Here is a 26,060-nt window from a genome sequence, read left to right on the forward strand (position 1 = left end):
ATACTAACAGGGATCTTGAAGGGATTCTCGCTTGGAGTCATTCGTTTGGTCTCAGAGTGAATCTTATCAAGACCCAGGGTATAATTATTGGCAGCTCCGGTTCATATCGCGCATCGATCATAGCTCATTGCCTGCCATCTTATTCGATGGTATTTAAATCCCTATACGGAACACCATTGGGAACCTTGGGGTTACTTTTGATAAGAGCTTAACTTGGAAACCTCAGGTCACTGAGGTTATTAGGAGGATGTTTGGTGCTTAGATATCACTTCGACGCCTGGGGAATTTTTTACCCATTCCGACTAAAATCAATCTGGCACAGTCACTCCTTCTGCCTATTCTTGACTATGCGAATGCTTGTTATTCAGACTTGTCTGAGGGTCTACTCAATAAGCTGGAGCGGTTGCAGAACCTATGCATTAGATTCATTTTTGGGTTGCGAAAATTTGACCATGTTTCAGACTTTCGATTCAAACTTGGATGGTTACCCATTCGTCGTCGTAGAGACTTTCGCGTTTATCCCTTCTATACTCTTTTCTCTTCAATCCCACCTCTCCTCCCTCCCTCAAAGATTGTTTCGTGTATATATATATATATATATATATATATAATAATTGATCTTTCTATACATAAAATAATGTCTTCATGAAGCAAAATATCCTATCTGTAATATTTACAGTACCTACTTTCCCTCCATGTCCCATAGCTGTGGAACGTCCTGTATATAATAAATAAATAAATTTATTATGTACATAATAAATGTAAAACTCATAAAAAAACTATATAGTAAAGCTTGTCACAAATAATTACTTAACTACGCAAATTAATTAAATACATTTGCCTATAGTTGTTCGACAAAAAAAAACCTAACAGCTTCATTAAATCAAAACACACCAATCAGTGAAATTAGTGTTATTACAATGAAATAGCATTATAAAATGTCACGTATAAGATGAGAATAGGCATGAAAATTAAGAAAAACCTGTTCTAATTCTCGAGATAATCGCCAACGCTCCGTTTGCGGTCGGACTAGTCACGAATATACCATTAAATTGATTCCCGCATTATCCGCCTTCGAGAAATTTGTAAAAAAAACACAACCAGAGCATTTACTTTTCTAACTTCTCAGAACGAATTAAATTAGAGGCAGTCTAGTTTCAAAATAATGTTTAAAATCTACATTTTTTCAAAGTTTTTAGTTCTTAAAGTACACAGGGTGAAATCGGATTTATTGCACAGATAAAGTGTTAATTTTGTTTTGTTATAGGTAAGTAGCGTTACAAATTTAAGTTCAATTTCGATTTCGATAAAGCTTTTGATGTGTTGACAAATATGTTTTTTCTACAGATAATATGTATACATAATAATATGTAGTAGTTGGTGACCGAACGATACCTATTACGTGTCGAATGTAAAATCGAGTTCTGACTCCTCCCCTCGGTAACATACGAGTAACATAAAAGTAAATGAAAGAATTCAGAGGTAACAAACAACTAACACTAATGAGTTAAACCATTGCACTGCCGTTTAAAACATATATGTACATTTAAACATAATTGAAAAGATAGCACTGACTATGTTACTTTCAGCCTTTTGTTCTACGTAAGACAAAAGGCCTCGATTCGGAATCTCAAACCTAATTATCCGATAGACCCTGACCGTGACCGAAACGCAACCAATTTGAAACTGACTAGCAGGCCGAATTGAAAAGTAGGCCTGGGCATATTAACGATCTATGTCAAGAAAATTTTACTAGGAATGATCGTGCTAAGCGTTAGTATATTTTTTTTATGAAGTCAAGCGACAGGACGAAGCAGTCGTGCGTTTTATTAATGCTAAGCGACATGATTGTCCATGACAGTTGCTATGTTACTCAGAGCTTTAAATCGTAAAGATATGAGGGATACCGCCACTGCGCCCGTCACCCTGAGACGTAAGTTGACAAGTCCCATGTGCCTGTAATTTCACCAGCACCCTTACCCTTCAAAACCGAAACGCAGTAATATTCAGATTACTACTTGACGACAAAATAAGTAATGTGGCAGTATTTACCTAGATGCGCTCTTTCACAAAGAGCTCTACTGGTACTAAAACAGACAAGTAAAAGTAGTAACGAATGTTTGGATACATTCTTTCAAAATTTTCGTATGTACAAAATTAGAATCGTTGCAACTTCAGAGGTATAAAAATACAGCGTAACTGAAACTTGACTGGTTTATTTTATTCACAAATATAAATCCGACATGCGACAAATTTATACGATAAATTTCAAATATCGTCAGCTTATTGCAATAAGTCATTAATTGCCATATAAATTATATGATACAAGATACGAACTAAGTTGGATATATAAATATGAACATTTACACAGAGAAATTATTTACCCAGAAATTCATAATTCGACACTGCTAGCTTAGCAAATGTATTCATGCATGGCAGTTTATGTAGGTCAATGCTGATCTCGGATAAAATACTCGGATAAAAGCTCTTTAATGAAAACTCTTTGCTACAGGTCCAGAGTGTGTTCACGCAAGATTACGATGGTAAGTGAAATACATTTAGGCTCCTTTTGTGTACCCCTACATATTATTATACGGAATAAAGAATAACTTATATGGAAATAATTTTAACTAAAATAACGGATAACTCACATATTTAAGTCGAAATTTTGCTCGACATGCGCACCCCTTAAGGAAGAATGGCGTAAGTGAAATTACGTCAAACATTAAATACAGAAAAATATAACCTACATCCTCTCCAATTAAATAGGATGGAGGTTATATTTTCTGTATCTAATATACAATTGGAGAGGTTGTGGGTTATATTTTTCTGTATCTAATGGAGCAATAAACATGTTTGACGTAATTCCACTTATGCCATTTTTCCACGAGGGGTGCATTGTTTCGAACCAATTCGTGATCCTTAATCATGAGATTCCGCAGCAGGATTGCACACGTATACACTGCGTATGACTTCAATAAAAATGAGGCAAACGAGGGTAGTTTCTCGCCGACGCCGCCTGCGTCTGTAGCCGTACTGAGTGATCGGACGGCCAGCGCTTTGGCGCGCAGTTTCCATCGAGTCACCGCTGCGGAATCTCATGATTAAGGACCACGAATTGATTCGAAACATGTCGAGCAAAAATTCGACTTAAATACGTGAGTTATCCGTTATTTTACTTAGTATGTCTGAGTTTTACGGTGGTTTTCTATTTAAAATTGAAATAATCATGAAAACGTTAGGGAAAAGCTAAGAAACGTAAATTAGAATTCAGTTGAGATCGGCACTGTTTACATGACATTGTAAATCTTTTCCAGTAACAGACATCCAATGCACATTTTCGAGTGGAGGAACAGGCATAAGAGACTCTGTGTCGGCACTTCTGCGCAAACCCGAAGGTTTTCGAGGGGCTCCATTGTTTGCCGACGATCGTGCTACAGACCCTGTCGTAGACCCCGTCTGCCAGATCAGGCCAGAACCAGAAGACCCTACTGGGCTGCTGTATAGATTGCGAATCACTGACTTTACAAGATGTGGTGTCTTAAAAAGAAATGTAAGTGTAATAAAAATAAGTACTAGTAGGCAATTTACCGATAGTAAAGCTGCGCCGAAGTTGAGCATGAGTGTTGCCAAGTCGCAAAATATTATTTAATAAAAAAGGTAATACTAAATTGTGCTTTGGTATAGGTAGAAGATTGGAGCTCTTTATACACCGCTAGACATGGTTGTTTCATGAGATCTCACAACTTTACTACGAGTTGAAAATAGAGTTTAAATAAGATTTACTTATAAGTGAATTAGGTTAAGAAAGATATTTTTTATACTAACGGCATTCATTTAACAACTGTACCTCAAAAGCACCAATCTGACTAAATAACTCTCAGCCAACCGAAACTTGACAACATCAAATTGCCTATGTCAAGATAATAAATAGAAATGGTAAGAACACCTAAAATTGCTTTGTAATAGTGTCGTTACCTGATTGTTGACAGCATCATTACTTTTTATTTTCATTTTATGCTGTACAATATTTGTAAAATAAGAGTTTCAAGAATTTCTTAACATTTTGTCACCTGTTTTTGTCACCATGCGCTTGTTTTTCGTCCCACTATATTCATAATAAAGTCAATTTTTCTCGGCACTATGTCGTTACTGATACATTTACAAACCTGTGATTTTATACATTTGTTGTTGCAGTCTATTATTTTATAGACGTTCTTCCAGTAGGTCACTCTCGTTTCAGTTGAAACTAATCATTTCCGCACGCACAAAGCATGAAAAAACTTTCGATTTTAAACGCTTAACACATATAAATAAGAGCCAGTCTATAGTTGTAAGTATATGCAGAGCTACATGCAAGTAAATCCCGCTATGTAATATGCTTACAATGTACCATTTGACACAATTACCCACCCAATAACTTTCTCTTTATTCCTGGAACGGTTTGTGTTGATTTCTCAAAATTGTTCTTTGAAATTGTCTCTCACATACGCGTTGTGTCATCGGTGTATAATAACGGATGCCGTTAGTAACAGTATGGAGTATGTACTTACAACTTCGAGTAGAGTGCACAACGAGGCTCTTAGCGTCTCAGGTGGTGTATTATTAGCCCCACCGGTACCCTGGTGGGTATTGAGGTGAAGAGAAACTGAGACGATGTCAATAGCGAAGTGCAACAGCGATTAAATCGAAATGCAATAGGTTGTTGCGTTGTTCAATTAACTACTTACTCTAATAGCTCGGCTTGTTGCGCCTTCACTCACAATCAATTACTATTATGTTATGAATCTTACTCGTAATTGTTCACGAGTTGACGCGTTCTATCATTTACCAAGTTACGCAACATATTTAACGTAAAATCAGTAGACAAAAACTTTGATCACTCTACATTAGAATCCCTACTCAACATAGTTAATGTAAAAATAATTAGAATGCTTCTTGTTTTTGCTGGGATTTGCTCGCGTTGAATTTTCTAAGAGTGGTTACACACGGCGACATTTAGCAGCGATGCAAACGCACATTCGTGAATAGGGACGTGGAAAAAGTATCGATACTTTTTGGTATAGAGTATTTTTCCTTCCGATACCGATACTTTTTGGTATCGAGTAATTTTCCTTCCGATACCGACTCTTTTGTACTCGATACTTTTCAGGTATTAGTACTTTTTGACAAGTATCATGTCGTCTTGAATAATTCCTACTTAGGATACCTCACATCGTAACGTAAGCCACCTTGCGATTTTTTTTAAATGGTGACCTACATCACAAATGACTTGTCTGTATAGTGTATGCCACCATTTGCTTCGTTAAAAGAATAAGAATGAAGAAAAATAATTAGAAACATTTGAATCGTACCTGAAAACATTATTGTATTTTATATTTGAGTACTTCGCAATTCCGGCGAAGTTTGTTCTTTCTTCAGAACGTTTGTTCTCAAAAGCTAGCAATACAGTATCAAAAACGAGACACAGACTGTTACCAAATACATTTTTGTTTCAAAGTGACTACACAGAGGTGGAGTGGGAAATTTAAGTAACACAAATTATGTGAAATGACGATTGATTGTATTGATCGAAAGTATTATACTTTTGTTTCGATACTTTTATAAGTACGATACGTTTTTTGAAATACTACTCATGAGTAGAGTATCGTTACTTTTGATTCGATACTGTGTCCCTATTCGTGAAACGCGCGATTGTATAGCTACACTTGCGATTTATAGACGATTGCATCGATGCAAACGCGCGATTGCATCGATGCTATCGTCTCTATATCCCAAGTGTATCGATGGAGTCGCACGCTTGCATCGCTGCTTATTAAAATCGCGCGCGTGTAATCGCTCTAAATGACAATTACGCCCTTTGTGAAAATACGGAACATTTAGTAGGTTTTTTTGATACCAAGTAACCGGACGTACAAGTCGTGGACCTGGTGGTAAGCGACACGCCTGTCCATAACAGTTGCAGTGCCACTCAGAGCTTTAAATCGCAAAGATCTTAGACGCACTGCCACTGTGACGTCACCCTGATACATTACACGCAAGTGTTGACAAGTCCCATGTGCCTGTCATTTCACCAGCACTCTTACCCTTCTGAGCCGGAAAGTTGTAACGCTCACATTACTGCTTGGCGGCAGAAATAGGTCAGGGACTGATGATGAAATGAACTCTTATTACGATTCAGTTTAGGACCTAAAATGAATCGTAGCGAGACAGCGCTACATGAAATGTATATCACCATCCCGCTTTTTTGTCTTTACGAGCCTGTACTGAATTGTAATAAGAGTTCATGGTAGGTGGTAGTAGTTGCCTGGATGAATATTTCACAAGGAGCTCTACTGCTACTAAATTAGTACGTATAATATCATTGAGGTACATGCTTAAAGAAACTCAAATATCCCTAGGGCTTCGTGCATGTCCGTGTATGGTTCCCGCAATTCCCTGGCGTAGTAATGCAGTCAGACCAGGAACTCATCATCATGTGCAAGCCACCTGAGCCGACCATCATCGAAAACAAGGCTGCTGGATTTGCAGGCAGCTTGTAAGTATTACAACAAATCATTTCATTTTTCAGAATCAATCAATCATTTCAGAGCATGTCAAGCTTGACACTTTGTACTTTGGACTGTTCTTATCGTAAGCGGCATAAAGTTGGATTTAAATTTTAAGTGTCAAGCTTGACGTGCTGTTGACCCTGTATACCTAAACGCTCAGTGTAGATTGTAAATATAATGAAAGCATCGCGTTCCAATTTAGTGCTGTATATTCTATATGCCCATAGGGTATTCATACAAACGTGATGGCGTACTTGCTTTGGTTTGAAACATGTAATTATATTTAGTAGATTTTATTGAGAAACAGGCAACCGATCGCCCGCAATGGAGATCATTTGTGGCAAACAAAATGTCACAATTTGAGACCCGTCGATGAATTGAGTTGCACGTCATACGTGACGAGCTGAAAGCCCGACTACCTACGGCGATCAGCTACCACTACATTGACGGTGTGTACACGGGTGTGTGCGGACGGATCATTACTAACAAGATTGGGTACCTACGTGAAGCACGTGAAAGCGCACGAGTTGTTGGTGGCAACAGTGGTGTTGAAAACGGTTAGAAGAATTCATCATCATTATCACATTTTATTGTTACCGTTTGCTGGGTTTATATGTTACATTATAAGTTTTCTTCCAAACGATACAAAATTGGCGCCCGGGAGGTTTCATCCTTTTTAAAACGGATTTCAAATATTTAAAAAGTGCACAACTTGCTAAACTCCACTCGTAAGGTCACGTCTGAAAGGATTTTGAAATCTATGCAGTCTTGCGTGCAAGCAAGGACTTTTAAAATCTCGACATTATCCTAAGCATCTCTCTGATTTGTCGATTGAAAACATCCACGCTGCACACGCAGTACCTAATGCTTTATATAATGTTGTTGAATGATTCACATACGATTTCCATCCTATAAGCTGACAACACGCTCGCAAGCATAATGTCAAAGTTAAAATATTTTTTCCTTTCATTTTCTTTACCATCGAGGAGACGACTTGGATCCTGGAGCGACCACTCGTTAGGACCGACACTGGCATATCAGAAAGGATGACATACTACATTGTACATTACGTTGATTAAATGACGAATGGTTAACGCCTATTAAAGAAGAAGAAGAATTATTATATTATGAAAAAGCCTATACTATACTATAGGACGGGAAAAATAACAAAAACAGAGTGTACTTGATTATCGTCCGCCATATTTAAAAAAATATTATTATTAATGTGTTTGCCTTCGCCTGTAGCCAATGAAAGGGTTGGTAGAGCAGAATTACAGATTATGGAAAAGGTACGGAATTTGAATGAAAAAAGGATATAGTTAGATTGTGTGAGTAACTATTAAGTTATACATCGACATACATATTAAAGCTTGATATTACTATTTTCGATAAACAAGGTCAGTACATTATATACATCTGTGTTACATATTTATAACAAGATTCATAAAGGGCATCATCATCATGTCAACCGGAAGACATCCACTGCTGAACCCCCAAAGATTTTCAGACCAGCCGATCGGACGTGACCTGCATCCATCGGTTACCCGCCGCCCTTACCATCCGCCATTAGCCCATTAGCCCAGGTCATCCGTCCAGCTAGTGGGGGGGGGGGGGGCGTCCCACTGAACGCCTTCCGGTTCGTGGTCTCCATTCAAGAACCTTTCTGCCCCAACGGCCGTCAGTTCTATGAGCTATGTAGCCTGCCCACTGCCACTTCAACTTGTTAATCCTTCAAGCTATATCGATGACTTTCGTTCTTCTACGGATTTCCTCATTCTGATTCGCTCACGTAGAGAAACGCCAAGCATTGCTCGCTCCATGGTTCGTTGAGTGGCTTTGAGCTTCTTTATGAGGCCCATAGTTAGTAACCACGTCTCAGAGCCGTAGGTGATAGTTGGCATCACGTACTGCTCGAAGACTTTTGTATTCAAGGACTGCGGTATTGCGGACGAGAAGACGTCCCAGAGCTTCCCGAAAGCTGCCCAACCGAGTCGGATTCGACGATTGACCTCTTTCTCGACGTTGGCCCTGCCTAATTGGACGGTTTGTCCGAGGTAGAGATTTGGGCGGTGCTGCAGTCTCTACAACGGTGCCACATTGACTATGAATATATCGAAGTGTTTGTACAGAAACGCCACTATGTCACTTCGACTCCAGGACCAGTGCACAAGGCCTATCCAAATGCAAAGAGGAGTGCGACAGGGTGACGTCATTTATCCGAAACTTTTCACCACTGCATTGGAAGATGCCTTCAAGTTACTGAACTGGAAAGGACTCGGCATCAACATCAATGGCGAGTACATCACTCACCTTCGATTTGCAGACAATATCGTGGTCATGGCAGAATCGTTGGAAGAGCTTGGTACCATCCTCGGTGACCTCAATAGTTTCCCAGCAGGTGGGTCTAAAAATGAACATGGACAAGACGAAACTTATGTCGAATGTCCATGTCGTACCCACCTCTATAACAGTGGGAACCTCTACTCTCGAAGTTGCTGACGAGTAAAGGGCATCGCCACTAAGAAAAAAGAAGCATATTTTCAGAAGATTCCCTGATCTATGTACCTAAATATAAGTAGGATGTACATAATTAAGTTTAAGTTGGACCTAAAGTTACAGAAAACATATCACATGTATATTTTTATAGTCCCCACGGCGCTCGAGTCTCGGGCGTAGTAGAAGAGACCCCAGGACGTCTAGAATATGAAGTGGCCCTCTACAAAGAAGCGCCGCCTGTTTCGCGCCACTCCAACCATTCCGTTGATTTGCCCGTCGATCAGGTAACTGCTGTACGTTCTAATTATAAGCACTTTTATTAGACAAACGTGCACTGATACATTTATTAACAAGCTGTGAAACAATAATAATACTTATTTGGTTTATATGTGTGTCACGTGACACGCTACGAAGTACATACATTAAACACTGTCGATATCCGAAAAAATCTCTAAATACGAGCTTAAAAGTATAATGAAGCAGAAGTATTTATGGTCGGCTAAATTTGAATCCTTTTTAATCGACTTCAAATAGGACACACACAATTGTTACATACAAACAAAAATACAGGTTAATAAAAATGGAAGTAAATTAATTTGCTACTCCGCGAACCCAGTGATAGTTAAATCGTGCAAAATAGATGCGCTTGTGTTGAATATTTTTTCATGCATTTAATTATCCTCCCTCCGCATAAAATTAATAAAATAAATAACACAAGCGCAAGTAAAGTTACAAACCATCACCAAAAATGTAGTCAGTGCCCCTCAGATTTTTGCGATTTAAAGCTCTGAATGGCACTGCAACTGTTATGGACAGGCGTGTAGCTTACCATCAGGCGCACGACTTGTTCGTCCCGCCATCTTATATTTTAAAAAAACCTATGAAATAAAGGTGTAATCATAGATTGAGATTATTTCTAGTATTTACTGTTTTTTTTGCCTACTCAAAAATTCATATTTATAATAAAAATAAATACCTCCGTACGAGGTTTACGAATTTAACCAACGTTATGCATATTATGCCTCAGTCGTCAAAGTACCCGTGTCATAACGATATAAGGTAGAAATTAGTGAGTCATTGTTTGGTAGATAGCTGACTTTAATGTACTTGGAAAACTTATTAATGTTAATTAATTACGTGTGTTTTTTTGCTATCTTATACTATTCCATCATTTAATTGCTTGCCATAAGACGTGCCTGAATGTCGAAAAACTATTTGATTGACATGTGGTATATCACTTGATTTCAGGCAGTTCCGATAGGAACAAAATTGCAGCTTCGTGCACGCATCAACCCAGAGTCAGCTTGGCGGCATATTAAGCTTCTGGAAGTTGCAGTCTCTCCTGATCCTGATAGGCCTCATGCTCCAGGAGCAGTTCTACTTGTGAAAGATGGGTAAGAATTTTTATATACATCCAAATCGTTACCGTAATTTACCAGAACACTTCAGTGCCTACCTAACCCAACCCATCGCAAATGAACGAAGTCAGTAAACGAAGTCACCATCTATGTTAAAAGCATACAGATAATCCACAATTTTTGTTCAGGAATCCAGGCTCCCATACTGATGTAAAAGACGATGGTCAATATTTTTTGTATCAAAGCAAACGATTATGATTGTATCTAATTAGGAAATGTCGAAACTGTTAATAAGCAAGAAAATTAATAAGCATGCGGTATTTACTACAGATGCAGAAATCGCGACTTTGCCTCAATCATACCACACCAGCCTGCTCGTTACCGTGAGCGTCATAATGAAGTCTTCTTGGATTTCGAAGCATTCCTTTTAGCCTCTATGAAAGAAAGATCTACTCTTTGGATCCACTCGCAAATCAAAGCGTGTATGGAAGCTGCTGATTGCCAACCCGATTATTGCTTGGACTTGTTTGAGCCTTCAGGTAAGTGATTAAGTAGGTACTCTTTGGAACTATCGAAATAAATAAATAATAAATATTAGACAACGTCACATACGTTGCTCTGATCACAAAATAAGTAGCTAAAGCACTTGTGTTATGGAAATCGGACACAACGACGGTACCACAAACACCCAGACCCGAGATCATATACAAAAGTTAGTTTCTGCACTGACCCGGCCGGGGATCGAACCCGGGAAAGCCTTTAGAGATGAATGCTAAAACATGAACGTTTTAGAAACATTCTGCCAGTATCTCATCGCTGCCGTAGATCTTTAACATCGTTAGCTAGAATAGTTCGACTTCAGTGACAGTAGAGTTTCCCGTGAATGAGTTCGTCCTGAGAAGTACTGACACCTTACCTATTTCTGCCGCCAAGCAGTAATGTCAGCAAAACTGCATTTCGGTTTAGAAGGGTAAGAGTGCTGGTCAAATTACAAGCACATGTGACTTGTCAACGTATGTCTCAGGATGACGGGCGCAGTGGTAATGCCCCTAAGATCTTTGCGATTTAAAACTCTGAGTGGCACTGCAACTGTTATGGATAGGTGTGTCGCTTACCACCAGGCACACGACTTGTTCATCCCGTCACTGATATTACAAAAAAAATATTAAGTACAATGTACCTACATTCGTCTTAAGTGTATAACCATTCAATGTCTTCAGGTCATGGCCGTCGCAGAAGAGCAATACCTGAAGCGTCTCTCGCTCGCAACGTGAGCAGTGCAGAACTAATCGCCGAGAACCATTCAACTCCGTTCACGAGATTCAAAGAGAACCTAGAATACACGGTAGTGATGCCAGGAGAACTATTTCATCGAACGCCGTTGGAAGCGACATGTGCGACATCTATGATGATTGCAGTTGCTCTTGGAACACTGCTTTTTATGTCTGCACTCCTAGTAAGTTAATTGATCTAGTTCACTGCATATACATAGGTACATAATTATGCCCTAATGGTCAAGAGTCACGTTCAATGAGAGAGTTTGAGTCATAGTCCACCACGACCAAAGCCAATTGGGGACTTCACACCATCAATCATACGATACGAACATTATACGAATTTAGTACCAGAAGAGCTGCTTGTGAAAGAGTTCGTCCAGGGAAGTACTGCCATCTTACCTATTTCAGCCACCAAGTAGTAACGTCAGCATTACTGTGATCTGGTTTTCAAGGGTAAGGGTGCTGGTGATTTCACCAGTTTTGGAAGGGTGCCTGTAATTTTACAGGCACATGAGATTTGTTAACTTATGTCTCAGGGTGATGGACGCAGTGGCAATGCCCCACAGATCTTTCTGATTTAAAGCTTTGAGTGGCACTGTAACTGTTATGGACAGGCGTGTAACTTACTATCAGGCGCACGACTTGTTCGTCCCGTCACTTGATAGGATATAGAAAAAAAACCTCCGACACAGCACTTCACCTTTAGAATACCTAGGGGTTAATTAGTAAATTCAATTAAGTTTGGAAACGCTTAGTGGTTCGGGCTTTTCTCTTGGTAATGAATTTTGGAGGCTGGTAGGTATTCTTCCAGCTAGGCTGATTTCGTTTCTAGTCAATCTAGAAAGCTTGCTAGGGAATATGCGTAGGTACATCATTCGAAATGAGAAGATAATTTCCACCTCTTTGTTTCCACAGATGTGTTATTTAGCAACAAAACTGAACTCTACGATACTCAAGCACAACAGTTTACATGCACCTTCTGGAAAGGGTTTCGAACAAATCCTTCGAGAGCTAGCGCAACATTCACTCCCTGACACAGGCTACACCGGCCGCCCCACCGTGCAATGATCGTCCTACCAGTATTCACAATTTACATAGTTTTAATAACACGTAAGACTTCTCTGTGTAATTATTCTACATTTTTGTAACTACGTTAATAACCTCATTGACTGTACTGCATTGTATTGGTAGTTTTAAAGACATAAGTATAAAAATTAATTTTGCTGACGCTCTCTCCCAAGATGACAATTGTGTCAATCTAACTTTAGGCTACCTCCTAGGTTAATGTAATTTTAAAATATATTTCATTATTTATAACAGTAAATTATTAATTTTTATCATACATAAAACAAAGAAACTTATGACTGAAAAATCTCAGGTCATTTTCAACGACGTACAGGCTTTGATGATGCAAACTTTTTCAGTCATGACTGTCGCTTTATGGAATAGCCATTGTTATTAGAAAAGTATTTGAGATATTGTGTAAAATTCTAGCTAAGAATACCGTAAGAATAAATTTTTTAAAGTATTTTGTTCTTTCATAATAATATAATTTGCCCCAAAAGCATTTAACCACTTGCGTAACGTAACATAAAAAAATACTGTCAAATTGACATTGACATGTTTGCAAACACCGTGGGCCCTATGAATTATTACCCGGGACTTTGCATAGATTCAACAAAAAAAAACGCCTAAAATATGAGTAAAAGGGCTTCGGTGAAGATGGTAGCAGAAACAGCTAATGCAAAGAAACCCAAACATTGGTCCCGAGGTCTCGTGGAATCTATAAACGATCCTGAAACAATAGTGAAGAAAACCAATAATATAGTTGTTATTAATGATAAGTACCCAAAAGCTAAAATACACTATTTAGTACTACCAGAAGATAACATAAATAGTATTTATAAGCTAAATAGTTCACATGTGCGTTTGTTGGAAGAGTTTGGAAAGCTTTATGAAGAAATTAAGGCAGAACATAAGGATCATAACCTCCGAGCCGGATTTCACGCCGTTCCAAGCATGCAACGATTGCACATGCATATCATCAGCACGGACATGATTTCTCCATGTTTGAAAACAAAAATTCATTGGAATAGTTTCACGACGAAATTCTTTTTACCATATCAAGGTAAGCTAATAGAAATCATCGCCTTACTTTCCCAAACTCGTGTCTTAAAGCACAAAGTTACTGAAATGCAAAAAATGGATTGTGTATAAAAATTTTGCAGGCTAATTTCACATCATATTTACACACTACATTTTACCTATTCTTAAAGTAATGCATTAACACCCTTGATAAGAAATTTAAAATGAATAGAAAGTTTTGCATCTCCTGAATAATCACTCTATAAAACTTACTCTCTAAAGACAATATACTTACTATAAATAGATAATTTGAGAAAGTAAGGCATCGAAATTATAGCATAAAAATAAGTTCTATATATAGTCTGTCATTTTTGGAGACAAAAGCGCAAAAGTGTTGCCCGCTTGTGAGCAACCAGTGATTGCAGTTGTTAAATACTCTATTGACTGAATATTGGTCACACTTATAGAATATATAGCCAAACTTGTACACAAATAAATTTGAATCATCCTATTATTATTAACACCTATTATTCATCCAATTACAGAGCACAAGTTCATTTGATTGTCAATTTTTGTAAGTTCATACATACATACACTGTATTTAAAACTATGTTTATGAAAAACACAAAGAAGAGACATTTTTCATTTTAATTAAATATATATAATCAAATCCAGCTATTCTTGTTAAAATGTATATGAATAAAAATTGATCTGTATACTAGTAGGCCAATTGTCACAATAAAAATAGAGAAGGCAATAATGCAATTATTAGAATCTCGTAACATTCACAATTCAGTAATTTTTGTCAAAATTTTATCTTTCACAATATATCAATAAAACTATTGGCAATGACTACACAACTATTGAAAATTTGATGAAAACTGGCAACCCTACAAATGTCATTTTACACTGTCTTCAAAAAAGACAGACTATAGTGCAATTTCTATTTTTTTAAAGTTGATTGGTTATTTTATTTTGTCAGCATATTCAATTGGAATAGTCTATTAATTTGTTTCCATCTGATTATGATTGTTGCTAACTATAATTTCATTTGCAAGTACAAGTAAACTCAATCACACAGTCAGTTTTAAATTACAGAATTCTTTGTACAGGGTCAAGAGCATGTCAAGCTCATGACACTCAGAGCATGACACTTAAGATTTAAATCCAACTCTATGCCGCTTATGGTAAGAATGGTCCAAAGTGTCAAGCTTGATGTGCTCTTGACTGTACATGCTGTGGCCTGCATATTTAAACAATAGTAAACTTCTGCACTTTCAAAATAGAAATGCACTAACAGTTGTCAATATAAATTGTACAGTGCTTAATGACCATGGTTTATCATATTAAGTACCCAAAAATAAATAAAACCTGACAAAATTTTTTTGGTATAAAATGATGTGAAGCTCTAGTTTTCTCTTTTGCAGATGTTCTAGAAGAATTAAAAGAAAATGGCACAATTAAAAAGATAACAAATGAACAACACAAAAGTCTAATGTCTTCTCCTCTGAAATGCAACCAATGTGATCACATATCTAAGAATATGCCTCAACTTAAAGAACACTTGATATCTCATGTTAAGTAGTAGTGTATGGGAGAATATGCTAATAAAATGCTACTAATTATGGACTATCCCAGAACTGTTTCTTTTTTTTCAATTGTATGACAAACAAGTTTTCTATATCTTCAATACAATTTTGATAATGTATCTAATAAATCAATCAGCTGCAGTAAATAACACTAAGGGTCGTATTCCAGACCTCTACTCAATGCTCAAGTCAGGATTTGATAAAACTTGAGTATGATTTCAAGCACTGGAAATACTACCCTAACGGCAAGGACTTGAGTATGATTTTCAGTGCTCACTGCAATACTCAAGTCCTGACAGTCCAGCATTCTACTTTGGAGCCAACATACACATTAAATTAAAATTATCATCCATTTCTCTATATTATTCTGTAATAAATTAAATTGTTAATAGAAAAATAAAAGTCATAAAATTGCACATTTTATTATGTCCGTGAAATCACAAAGATTTACATATTATAAGATTGTTTCATCAAAAAATACAGTGGACAATTAATTTCATACTATGTCACTGCACTCATTGACCTACTACCAATGACTGCACTAAATCAATTTTGTTATTAAAAAATGTATAGTCTATCTATTATCATAAATACAATATCAATACAAGATATAAAAATTAAACATACACACCTAGACACAATTGTTTTAAAATTTACAATTTACTGTACATTTCCCATATAAGGCAATTTATTGGACTTTGGACAGTCAGAACCTAGTAAAGAATTTGGAGTAATACTGACACTAACATCTTCATCAGTAGTGTACATGGCCAAGTTCCGTCTCTTGAAAGATTTTTTAGGTGTACTGGACACTGGAGTACTGCATTCTACAGTTGTACTACATGTACTATTGGATAACATAGATGAATTCTCAGGAGAAAAAAATGAATTTTCATGACTGTCTGATAAATCTTGACTGTCATTTACAATAGGCGTTGAAGGTGTAGGTAATACCATCTTTGTTTTAATTGGTGAACAGGCAACACTTTCTACAAAACTAGATTCAGCAGTCTTATCCTTTTTGTTATTTGTTGTACTTGTATTCAGATTTTGAGGCTTTTTCATTACCCTTCCTGACCTTGCCATTACAACTTGAACTGGGTCATCAATACCCAATTTTTCACAAAGATTTGCTGTCTGGGGATTTATTATTGGCTCACTAGGATTTCGTTTTGGCATGTCTTGTTGATAAATAGGTGCTGTTTGGACAAAACTGTTTTCTTTTATTTCCATATCTCCCATTACTTTCATAACGACATCTTTTTCTTCTTTTGTAGGTGTGAAATCATACCTGGAATATAATAATGAAGACAATGAAGGCAAAAAAGAAAATAACCATTCATATCTTAATAATTATCATAAACATAGTTCAGTGATAGATACAAACCTTTCGTCACCTCCCGGACCAGGTAAATGGTAATCCATGTTTTTGACATTCAAAAGGTGATTAGTATTTTTCAAAACCGCAAGCCATTCTGCATCATACTTCAATGTCATATCACCATCAAATTCCACAGGTATGTCAAGTATTTGCAAGTGTCTTCGTTTTGGTAGACACTTGTCTAATGCCAAGAATTTGGTTTCTGTACCATCTTCATGTGATACTAAAGCAGAGAACTGACAATGTAAATGTGCTGAAAACCAATAATCTGGTTTCATGGCATGAAGCAATTTAGTTGCTGGTGCACTGCCTAGTTCATTTTTTTGAATGTCCTCTCTGGAGCAAAAAGAAAGTTTTAATTTGTTTTTCTTTTCTATTCTACACAATAATGTTACTTATTTTGATACTTACTCGAAAAATGGTTTTCTCTTCAACAAATTGTTAACATTTCCGTAATCAGTTATACCACGTGGCCAATCATGAGAGAGCATAACATGTACTTTTTCTTTCAGCTGGTTCAACCGAAACACATCCAAAGACCTCACATGGTACACGGATCGCAAAGAGCTCTGATTGTAGGGAACACTCTCCCATAACCCTTGCGTGTAGTCGTGACCTTTGAATATACCTGATAAGCCTGAAAATTCATACTTTCTATTAGACTTAGTTCACAATCTGTGCACAATTTAAATCATAAATTCTTGTTACCTACAGCGAATGGCAAAGGTCAGTGGTCAACCCTAGTAATTTACATATTTGAACTTATGATAGTCTTAAATTTTAACAATTGCTACACATTTTTTAGATTTAAATTAAAAAATACATTTTATTTTGTTTCTTAAAACAAGCCAATGTTTCAGGCTCTTTACTGGTCTCATTTTCAATGACAAAGTTTTTTCACTTTTCAATAATAATAAAAATAATAATAACGCACACACTCAACATATTTTAGCCTATTTGATTATTATTAGCAGCTAATTTCAGCAATAATACCAACGCACATTGTAAATTATTACAAAATACATTAATTTTTCAGCTGTGGCTTGCGTGGATCTGTGCCCAGCCTTATATCAGTTCTTAAGGATGGCCAAAAAAGTCCACTGAGGAAGAGTTAAGATAGACAAGGTGAATGAGAGAAAGGGCCTGGGCCTGTGGGTGCCGAGGTCTCTAAGTCTGTTGAATATCAATCTATTGTGCAAAATACTACCAGCCTTCTTGTAATCCTAAGACTTTGGTAATTGTAGCATAGCCTAGCACCACACGGTGTCCCAAATATGCAGCTCTATTTATGTCTGCTCTTTTCAAAATTGGTAAATTAAAAAAAATAACTGAATAAAGGACTAGCAGAACTTAGTGGAAAATCTGATACTGGAGAAATACTTGGCACTGCCAATAAGTAAAAAAAATAAAAAATATTTCACCAAATTAGTAACACCACATGTCTCTGGGACGCATGACAGGTTAAATTCATTTCACATATCCAAAAATGTTAGATTTACCTCCAATCCTCAAGTTACCAAACTGTACCAACCCCGACCTGCCTAGGTAGTATATGTTTGGTGCAACCCACCCTCCGTAAGGAAGCTCTTGCAAATAATTGGAGGCCTCATGATTCCCACCAATAAATAGCGTCAATATTGGTGCTCGTTTTTCACCACTGTAATACCTGAAAATGTGTTATCTCAATCGTGAATAACTGTATGGCATTTTTATATATTTTTGAAATCTACTTATACGAGACTTATACTTACTTATAAAATGTACACATGTGTTGATACTTTTCCGGCACAGCCATAGCCCGCAGATCATCGCTATTCCGTACTGCTTGGAAATCTCCACAACATATCAATAAATCTACCACTATACCTTCCCTTTCTTGTAAAGTTAAGATGCATTCGTAAATCTTATCGAGCTCGCCGTGAGCGCAACCTTCCACGGCAATTTTCATAATTGTAGAATGGCTAAATTGCACCAATACTAATCTTGTTTAAATATAATATCAAGTAAATATAAAACGTAATCGTATTAGTAAGTAATTAGAAACATGTGTATTTCTTTCATAATAATTCAGAAAAACTATTCAATAACACAATACCAAACGACTACGTTCTATTTAGGTTGTTTTAGTTGTTGCGACAATCTGCAATGTAAGCGAACGAAAATAACAGTACATGCTCTGACAACAGGATAGCACGTCTTAACTTCACGTGAGAAAAAAGAGACAGGTATATTTTTCAAGTGACAATCCAATGGAATTTATTGTTTTGACATACAGAGAACATTGTTGCTATATTTAAAAATAGTTCTAACCTATATTTTACAGATAATAAAATATAACGATGTAATAACGATAAAAAATAATAGGTTCTGGTAATCAGTTACACCAATAGATGGCAGGCAAAGCTTTTTATAATTAATTGGGTGTATCAACTTAATAATATTCTTACTGCTGTGCAGGGGTCTCCTTTAATGCGGCTACAACGTTCGTTTAATGCACATTGAGGACTTACTACAACTTTGAAATGTTTTATGACCTTGTGACATGCAGGATTCATCACGATGCTTTCCAATAAATTATAATAAGATCAATAAATTGAGTTGAATTCCTTCACCAATGTAATATAATAGTAAAAAACGAGTAACACTAATCTATAGAAAATATTATTAGGCGTTAAATTGTACATATTAAATATGTCCAATTAGACAAAAGTATGGCGAGTGCCAGAAGTGAATTTGTTTAGGGATACCTAAATCGAAGAGCTGGGTCGAAAATTATTATGAATGCTGTTTTTTGAACATAAGCTAAATATTCAATGTTGTACAGTAAACAACCAAAGAAAAACGAATGTTCCTAAAAGCTAATGGGTGCTTGGTTCCAATAAAGTTGAGTTTTAATTTGATAGTAGATAAGTAAGTTAAAGAAATTATACACCTAAACCTTCCTCATGAGTCACTCTGTCTATTGGTAGAAACCGCATGAAAATCCGTTTAGTAGTTTTTGAGTTTATCGCGATCAGACCGACGGACAGACGCGGTAGTGATATTATGTAGTGATTATTCATTACATTATAGATATGTAACATATCTATATTTTATTATTTTATAAAATGTACGAAAGTTGTACATTGTATGTACTAAAAGCTGGCCGCCCTACGTCCGGGCCTACTGGGCCTTAGGGCAAATCCGCCACTGTATAATAGGTTTTATTTAATACATTGCCTGACTGTTTTAGGCATTGCCTAGAATACCTAGGTATATGATATAGTGAAAATAATTTGAGGCATAACTTAAATAGAACATTACACAGCTTGACATTTCATTATAGTAAATTTCATTTTATGGATACTAATAATTTTATTAGTAAATATTTTTATTTGACTAAAGATAGGTATTATCTTACTAGTTATTTTAGGAGACAGATAGCAGAGTTGCTATCATATTATATTAATAATTCAGCCAAATCATTGGCTACCAGACCGGCTGCTTCTATTGAGCAGTCCGTTGACATATGTCAGTTTACTGACAATAATCATTCTGTTGAAAATAATTCAACTTCTAATTATTTAAATTAATTAATAAGACAACGAGAGATACTCTTGCAACACAATGACAGTAAAAAACCAACCTAAAACACACAGAAATAAAATAAATTTTATATTAAACCTGGAGCATCAAAATATTCAAGGCATGAAAGGCAAAGAGTTAGAAATAGAATTATTTATTAACTGTAATAATATTGATATTCTTTGTATTACTGAACACCCTTTCTATCAAAACATCAGTTCATGTTTAGCTTCAACAATCACCAGGTGGCAAGTTCGTTCAGCAGAGGAAAAGCTATTCATGGCGGCTCTTTAATTCTTATTAAAAATAATTTAAAGAACGTACAGATATTGTGAGCTATCTATTGAGCGGACTATAGAGATATCCTGCATATAGCTTGAACGGCTTGTTATATTAAGCGTGTACAGACCCCCCTCATTCATCTTACGAACTATTTGAAAAAAGATTAGATGAAGTTTTAGGCAAATTAAATAATCCAAATAAATATATTGCTGTTTGTGGTGACTTCAATGTTAACTTATTAGAAGATTCCAGTGCTAGCAGTAGGCTCATATCATTTTTCCAATGTTATAATTTTTTGAATCTTTTCTTGGTGCCTACTAGAATAACTTCTACTACTGCCACTTGTTTAGACAACATTTATATTAACGCCGTAGGTACCTAGTAATAAATCTATTATAAATAAATTAACTTCTGATCACTGCGGTCAATTGGCCACTTTTAATATAACTGTTGACATAATGCCAAAAAAGGATATCACATGTGTTCCGATAAATAATGGTCGACTTAAAGCTTATAGAAATAATGTAATGCTTAAACTAACTGAACTTCCGTACGTTAACGATCCCAATAAATTGCATAATTCAATTTTCAACATAGTCAAAAGTGAACGTGATAACGTTTTTAGGTCCAAAATCATAACTATTAATAAATCATTGAAATTTAGTGATTAGGCGACTGTGGGAATTCACAAAAGTAGACAAAGACTATATGATCTTTACGATGAAAGGACTTGTAACACTAGCAACAGTTTTAATGATTTTGTTAGGAAATATTCGAAAATGTTTAAACGTGTTTGTGTTGCAGCCAAAGCAATGTTTATAAATAATAAAATAAAAAGCAGCGTGAATGTAGTAAAAACGACTTGGAATATTATAAACAGCGAAACTGGAAGGGTCAAACCTCGTAACTTAGATTTTCAACTAATATTTAATGACAAAATTGTAAACACAGACGCAGAAGTTGCTAAAATATTTGAATTTTTTTTACTGACATTCCAATGTTGACTACTAAGTCGTTAAATTCATCTCCCACCGCCGCTGAATCCTTACTAAAAGAAAATAATGCAGTTATTATCACTAATTTAAGGTTCCGTCATGTATTTCCAAACGATATTGTTAAAGCCTTTAAGTCTATTAACATAAAAAATACTGCTGATCTTGATAGTCTTTCAGTCAGAGTAATTAGTTCTATAGTTGATTGTATTGCGCCTTACTTAGCCTGTGTCTTTAATAAATGTGTTGATGATGGTGTCTTTCCTGACCTCATGAAGCAAAGTAAAGTTATTCCACTTTTCAAATCTGGTAGTATTTCTGACCCCACCAATTTCAGACCTATATCAATACTACCAACTCTCAGTAAAATATTTGAAAAATTATTCTAAATCAGATGTATGCACATTTTTATAGTAATAACTTAATGTCTCCTAAACAATTTGGTTTCACTCGGGGTCGCTCTACAACCGACGCTGGTGTCGAGTTGATTAATCATATATTTGATGCATGGGAAATCACATGATGCTATTGGTGTATTCTGTGACCTTTCCAAAGCTTTTGATTGTGTGCACCATGATACACTGGTCAGGAAACTTCGCCATTATGGTGTGGCGGGACGTGATCTCGTCCTTCTTAAATCGTATTTGCGTGGTAGGGTACAGAGGGTCGATGTTAACGGTACGAGATCATCAGGATCTGTAATTAGCATGGGTGTCCCTCAAGGTTCAATTCTAGGCCCATTTTTGTTTTTAGTTTATATTAATGACTTACCTAGCCTTATGGAGGGTATAAAACATGAGATAGTATTGTTTGCTGATGATACTTCCTTATTATTTAAAGTTAAAAGGCACCAATGTTCCTACGACGATGTGAACAATGCTATATCTAAAGTAGTTGATTGGTTTGCTGTTAATAACCTACTTCTTAATGAGAAAAAAACAAATTGTGTGAAATTTACATTACCCAATGTTAGAGAGACGGTTACAAACATTGTAGTTAGAAACGAAAAATTGAATCTTGTGGATACAGTTGTATTTCTAGGTGCAATGGGGTCCCCATATAAGTAAGTTATCAAAACGGCTCGGCTCTGCAGTGTACGCGATTAAAAAAATAAGGAAACTTTCAGACGTCGAAACCGCTAGATTGGTTTACTTCAGCTACTTTCACAGTCTAATGACATACGGCATTTTGCTTTGGGGTAATGCCGCCGATATCAATAGAATCTTTGTCCTGCAGAAACGTGCAGTTAGGGCAATTTACAATCTGGGCCCCAAAGTATCCTTGAGAGATAAGTTTAAGGAAATTAACATTCTTACACTAGCCTCACAGTACATTTATGAAAATGTAATTTATGTTAAAAGGAATAGTAATTTCTTTATGAAAAATAGTGACAGACATAACATTAATACGAGGAATAGAAATAAACTAGCTTTTCTTGATAGTCGTCTTCACAAAGTCAAAAAATCATTTAAGGGGCAATGTATACGCTTCTATAACAAGATTCCGGTTGATATACAAAATTTACCTTTCACGAGGTTTAAAACTATAGTGAAACAAAAACTTTATACTAAAGGTTATTATACAACTTCTGCGTACTTGGATGACAAAAATCCGTGGTAGTAACCCGTTTAGCTCATGGAGATAGTCTCAATCTCTGATGTTTCAAATAAAAAAAATAATTGTAAATGTTATTTACAAAAAGCAACCCCTACAGTTTCTTGCTCATTCTTCTCAGGGGAATCTGCCTTACGAATGAGCGGTAGAGTTTAACCATTGTGACAATTTCAAGTGTAATAATGCTTTCCTATGAAATAAAGATTATTTTGAATTTGAATTTGAATTTGAATTTGAATTTGAATTTGAATTTGAATTTGAATTTGAATTTGAATTTGTATTTGAATTTGATAGAATAGCAGAAAAAACACATTTTCGATAACAGATATAAACGTAGGTACTGCCAAAAAAAACATGTTAGAATAATTTGAATACCTACTACAACATAAATACTTATCTAATTAGTCATACATAGAGGTAAAAAATTGCAGTACGTGCTGTCAGAGATCAGTGGGCCCACTCCGCATGGTCTGCCATACCTTGACAGCTCAATTATCGCGTATCTACCGATTTCATCACGCGAAGTGGCAGAATTAGTACGCTAATTGACCAACTGGAGGTTTTATAAAAAGCAGCTAATTACCTACTATAGTACCGACGTATGTTGTAGGTACGTAGATAACAAAATTTAAGAATTTTAAATTTTTACTTTAAATAAGTAGATGGAGATAAAGACTACGACACGAAATATTGCCATATGGGTATTTATTTTGGGACAGACTGCGGAAATTATAGCATCATATTTTACCATAGAATACAGAGTGAAATGGATTGAAAAAAAAATCGTTCCACTATTACACTTAGTCACAAACATAGTAAACAACAGTAGCAGGTCCTTGTGAAAGAGTTCGTCCAATATAGCACCATAGAGCGCGACTAGCGCGAGAGCGATATAAAGCGCGAGATACCTACTGGCACTAGGTATCTCGCGTATTCTCGCATAGAGATTTCGCGCTTTATGTCGCTCTCGCTCCAGTCGCCGCATGTCGTGCCAGCCCTACAGGTAAGTACTGCCACCTTACCTTTTTCTGCCGTCAAGCATGCGTTCCGAATTTAAAGGGTGCTATTGAAATTACAGGCACATGGGACTTGTCAACTTATGCCTTAAGGTGACGGGCGCAGTGGCAGTGCCCCTTAGGTCTGGATATTTAAACCTCTGAGTGGCACTGCAATTGTTGTGGACAAGCGTGTCGCTCACCATCAGCCGCACGACTTGTTCGTCCAGTCACTTGGTATCATAAAAAATATTGGGTCAAAAAAAGAGTCAGTAAGTAGGTGATAATTTCTACGCTAATAATGTAGATAAATCTGTCTACAACCCCATTGTGTTAGTATGACAGACAGTAGTATTAAACATCTAACTGGAGGACTGTAAGCCGTATACGGGTTGATGCGGTATCTTCAGTAATTTTAGAAGTAAGAGGAAACGACAATAACATAGTGCTGTCTGTCTGACTGATCTAGACGTCTAGTCGCCATCATCATCATCGTGATTCTGTTGATGAATCTCGTTGTTCTATGGGAGTTACCATTTTTATTAACGATAGGTAATTACATAATGTAGGTACCTAGTATTATTATCCATGATACGTTTTAGGTTATCAAAATGAAAAGATTGCAGCCCTCCAATTAGGTTAAAAAGTACCTAATTGGAGGGCTGCAATCTTTTCATTCGACACTTCGACATTTTAGTTTTTTTTGTTAAGAACGAGCGATAGTGCGGTTGATCAGGTACTAAACCTATTGTCCTATACCTAATCCCAAAATAGTTTTATTTGAAAGTGGCCCCATCACTAGTTTTGTTGGCCATTTGTCTTTTGAAAACGTTTTGTATACAATAATATTATGATCTAACCTATACAATAATATAATCCATATATACATATATGTAAATGCCATTGCTTGATAAGAACAAAGCGTGGCCGCTACTGATCCGGCCGTTAGCTGCACGTAAAAAGAATCTTTTTGATGGTAACGCATCGACTTTGCTGATAGTACATATAAGTGCTGCGTAGTTATGTGGGTAAGTAATGTTTTTGGGACTAATTAAAATAATATTTCGAAGTCTAAAGTTTTCAAAAAATTCGTACCTATGAGATGGTATAGTATTCACAAATACTATACCTAGATATAAGTATCATGTATTCTAGTCCTATGTATCGATATCTTTAGGTATACATATATAAGTAATTGATGTCACGCATGAGCGAGCTTCCCCAGTAGGCATGATACGTGACGTCAGAGCGGGCAGCGCGCGCCAATAGCGATGCGAGGCGGCGCTACTTGCGCCCGCGCACCGCCCACTCGTCCGCTATGAGAAAATTAGGAAAATTTCTGCATAAGTAGTACCTACTTGTAAATAAAGAAAACTTTAATGCATGTGTCTTAATATACAGAGGGATCATTAGTGGATTTATTTTCCTGTTTATGTGAAATAATATTTTTCGAAATAGCCCTAAAAATAATTATGTGAGATCTAATGCAGGTGCATTAACATGATGTAGGTACATCTCAAAAAGTCTTTCTAGGTCTATTAACAAACACGAAGAAGAGACAAAGACTTTCTAACTATTGCCATTGAGTTAGGTACGTATCTACTCCAATAATTAATTATGTTTATATCTCTATTCTGAACAACACTGCTTATATCTAAGTGGCACTAAACATTTTTCTATAATAAAAATATGTGGTTTTAATAATGTAAACAAACATCGAGCCATATCAAAGCTCGTCCCTACTGTCGATCTGGCATTTATAGTTAGGCAAGCGCATAAGGGGCTCTTTATATTCCTTGCGCGCGAGTCGGTCGGTCGCACGCGCGCTCTTCCCGCGTAAACAAATTCTTTTTTTCCTAAGTTTTTTTACGGAGCC

At 36.3% G+C, this 26,060-nt stretch overlaps 3 protein-coding genes across 4 annotated transcripts in view; 2 read left to right on the forward strand and 1 right to left on the reverse strand.

Moving 5' to 3' along the window:
• The window catches only part of LOC113234129, a 28,420-nt gene extending 15,508 nt beyond the window's left edge, over positions 1–12,912 (forward strand). Inside the window, exons 2-9 of one of the 2 annotated variants that reach the window (XM_026469391.1) lie at positions 2,513–2,543; positions 3,318–3,553; positions 6,402–6,538; positions 9,199–9,340; positions 10,296–10,441; positions 10,736–10,944; positions 11,626–11,861; positions 12,598–12,912. In XM_026469391.1, coding sequence (XP_026325176.1) covers positions 2,513–2,543; positions 3,318–3,553; positions 6,402–6,538; positions 9,199–9,340; positions 10,296–10,441; positions 10,736–10,944; positions 11,626–11,861; positions 12,598–12,750 — 1,290 coding nt within the window. In that variant the 3' untranslated portion in view covers positions 12,751–12,912. The remainder of the gene's footprint in view (positions 1–2,512; positions 2,544–3,317; positions 3,554–6,401; positions 6,539–9,198; positions 9,341–10,295; positions 10,442–10,735; positions 10,945–11,625; positions 11,862–12,597) is intronic. The other variant, XM_026469392.1, reaches the window with a different exon arrangement.
• A 413-nt stretch (positions 12,913–13,325) lies between these two features.
• Positions 13,326–15,399, forward strand: LOC113234171 (aprataxin). Its single transcript, XM_026469451.1, has 2 exons — positions 13,326–13,810; positions 15,195–15,399. Exons 1-2 carry the CDS (start codon positions 13,381–13,383, stop codon positions 15,350–15,352), a joined length of 588 nt encoding a protein of 195 aa, XP_026325236.1. The 5' UTR covers positions 13,326–13,380; the 3' UTR covers positions 15,353–15,399.
• A 457-nt stretch (positions 15,400–15,856) lies between these two features.
• On the reverse strand, positions 15,857–18,843 carry LOC113234149 (lariat debranching enzyme). Its single transcript, XM_026469417.1, has 5 exons — positions 18,489–18,843; positions 18,237–18,403; positions 17,149–17,374; positions 16,744–17,073; positions 15,857–16,647 (listed from the first exon to the last, which is right to left on the reverse strand). The coding sequence occupies exons 1-5, from the start codon at positions 18,683–18,685 to the stop codon at positions 16,017–16,019; spliced, it is 1,551 nt and encodes a 516-aa protein (XP_026325202.1). The 5' UTR covers positions 18,686–18,843; the 3' UTR covers positions 15,857–16,016.
• Positions 18,844–26,060: the final 7,217 nt, after the last annotated feature.

This window comes from Hyposmocoma kahamanoa, unplaced genomic scaffold (assembly GCF_003589595.1).
Source record: "Hyposmocoma kahamanoa isolate Upper Pololo Valley unplaced genomic scaffold, ASM358959v1 81, whole genome shotgun sequence".
NCBI lineage: Eukaryota > Metazoa > Arthropoda > Insecta > Lepidoptera > Cosmopterigidae > Hyposmocoma > Hyposmocoma kahamanoa.

Coding starts and splice junctions, on each gene's coding strand:
- LOC113234149 (XM_026469417.1), bottom strand. CDS start 18,685: ATGAAAATTGCCGTGGAAGGTTGCGCTCACGGCGAGCTCGATAAGATT. Junction 18,404..18,488: donor CACATGTGTACATTTTATAA/GTAAGTATAAGT, acceptor ACACATTTTCAG/GTATTACAGTGGTGAAAAAC. Junction 16,648..16,743: donor GGTCCGGGAGGTGACGAAAG/GTTTGTATCTAT, acceptor ATTATATTCCAG/GTATGATTTCACACCTACAA.
- LOC113234171 (XM_026469451.1), top strand. CDS start 13,381: ATGAGTAAAAGGGCTTCGGTGAAGATGGTAGCAGAAACAGCTAATGCA. Junction 13,811..15,194: donor ATTCTTTTTACCATATCAAG/GTAAGCTAATAG, acceptor TCTCTTTTGCAG/ATGTTCTAGAAGAATTAAAA.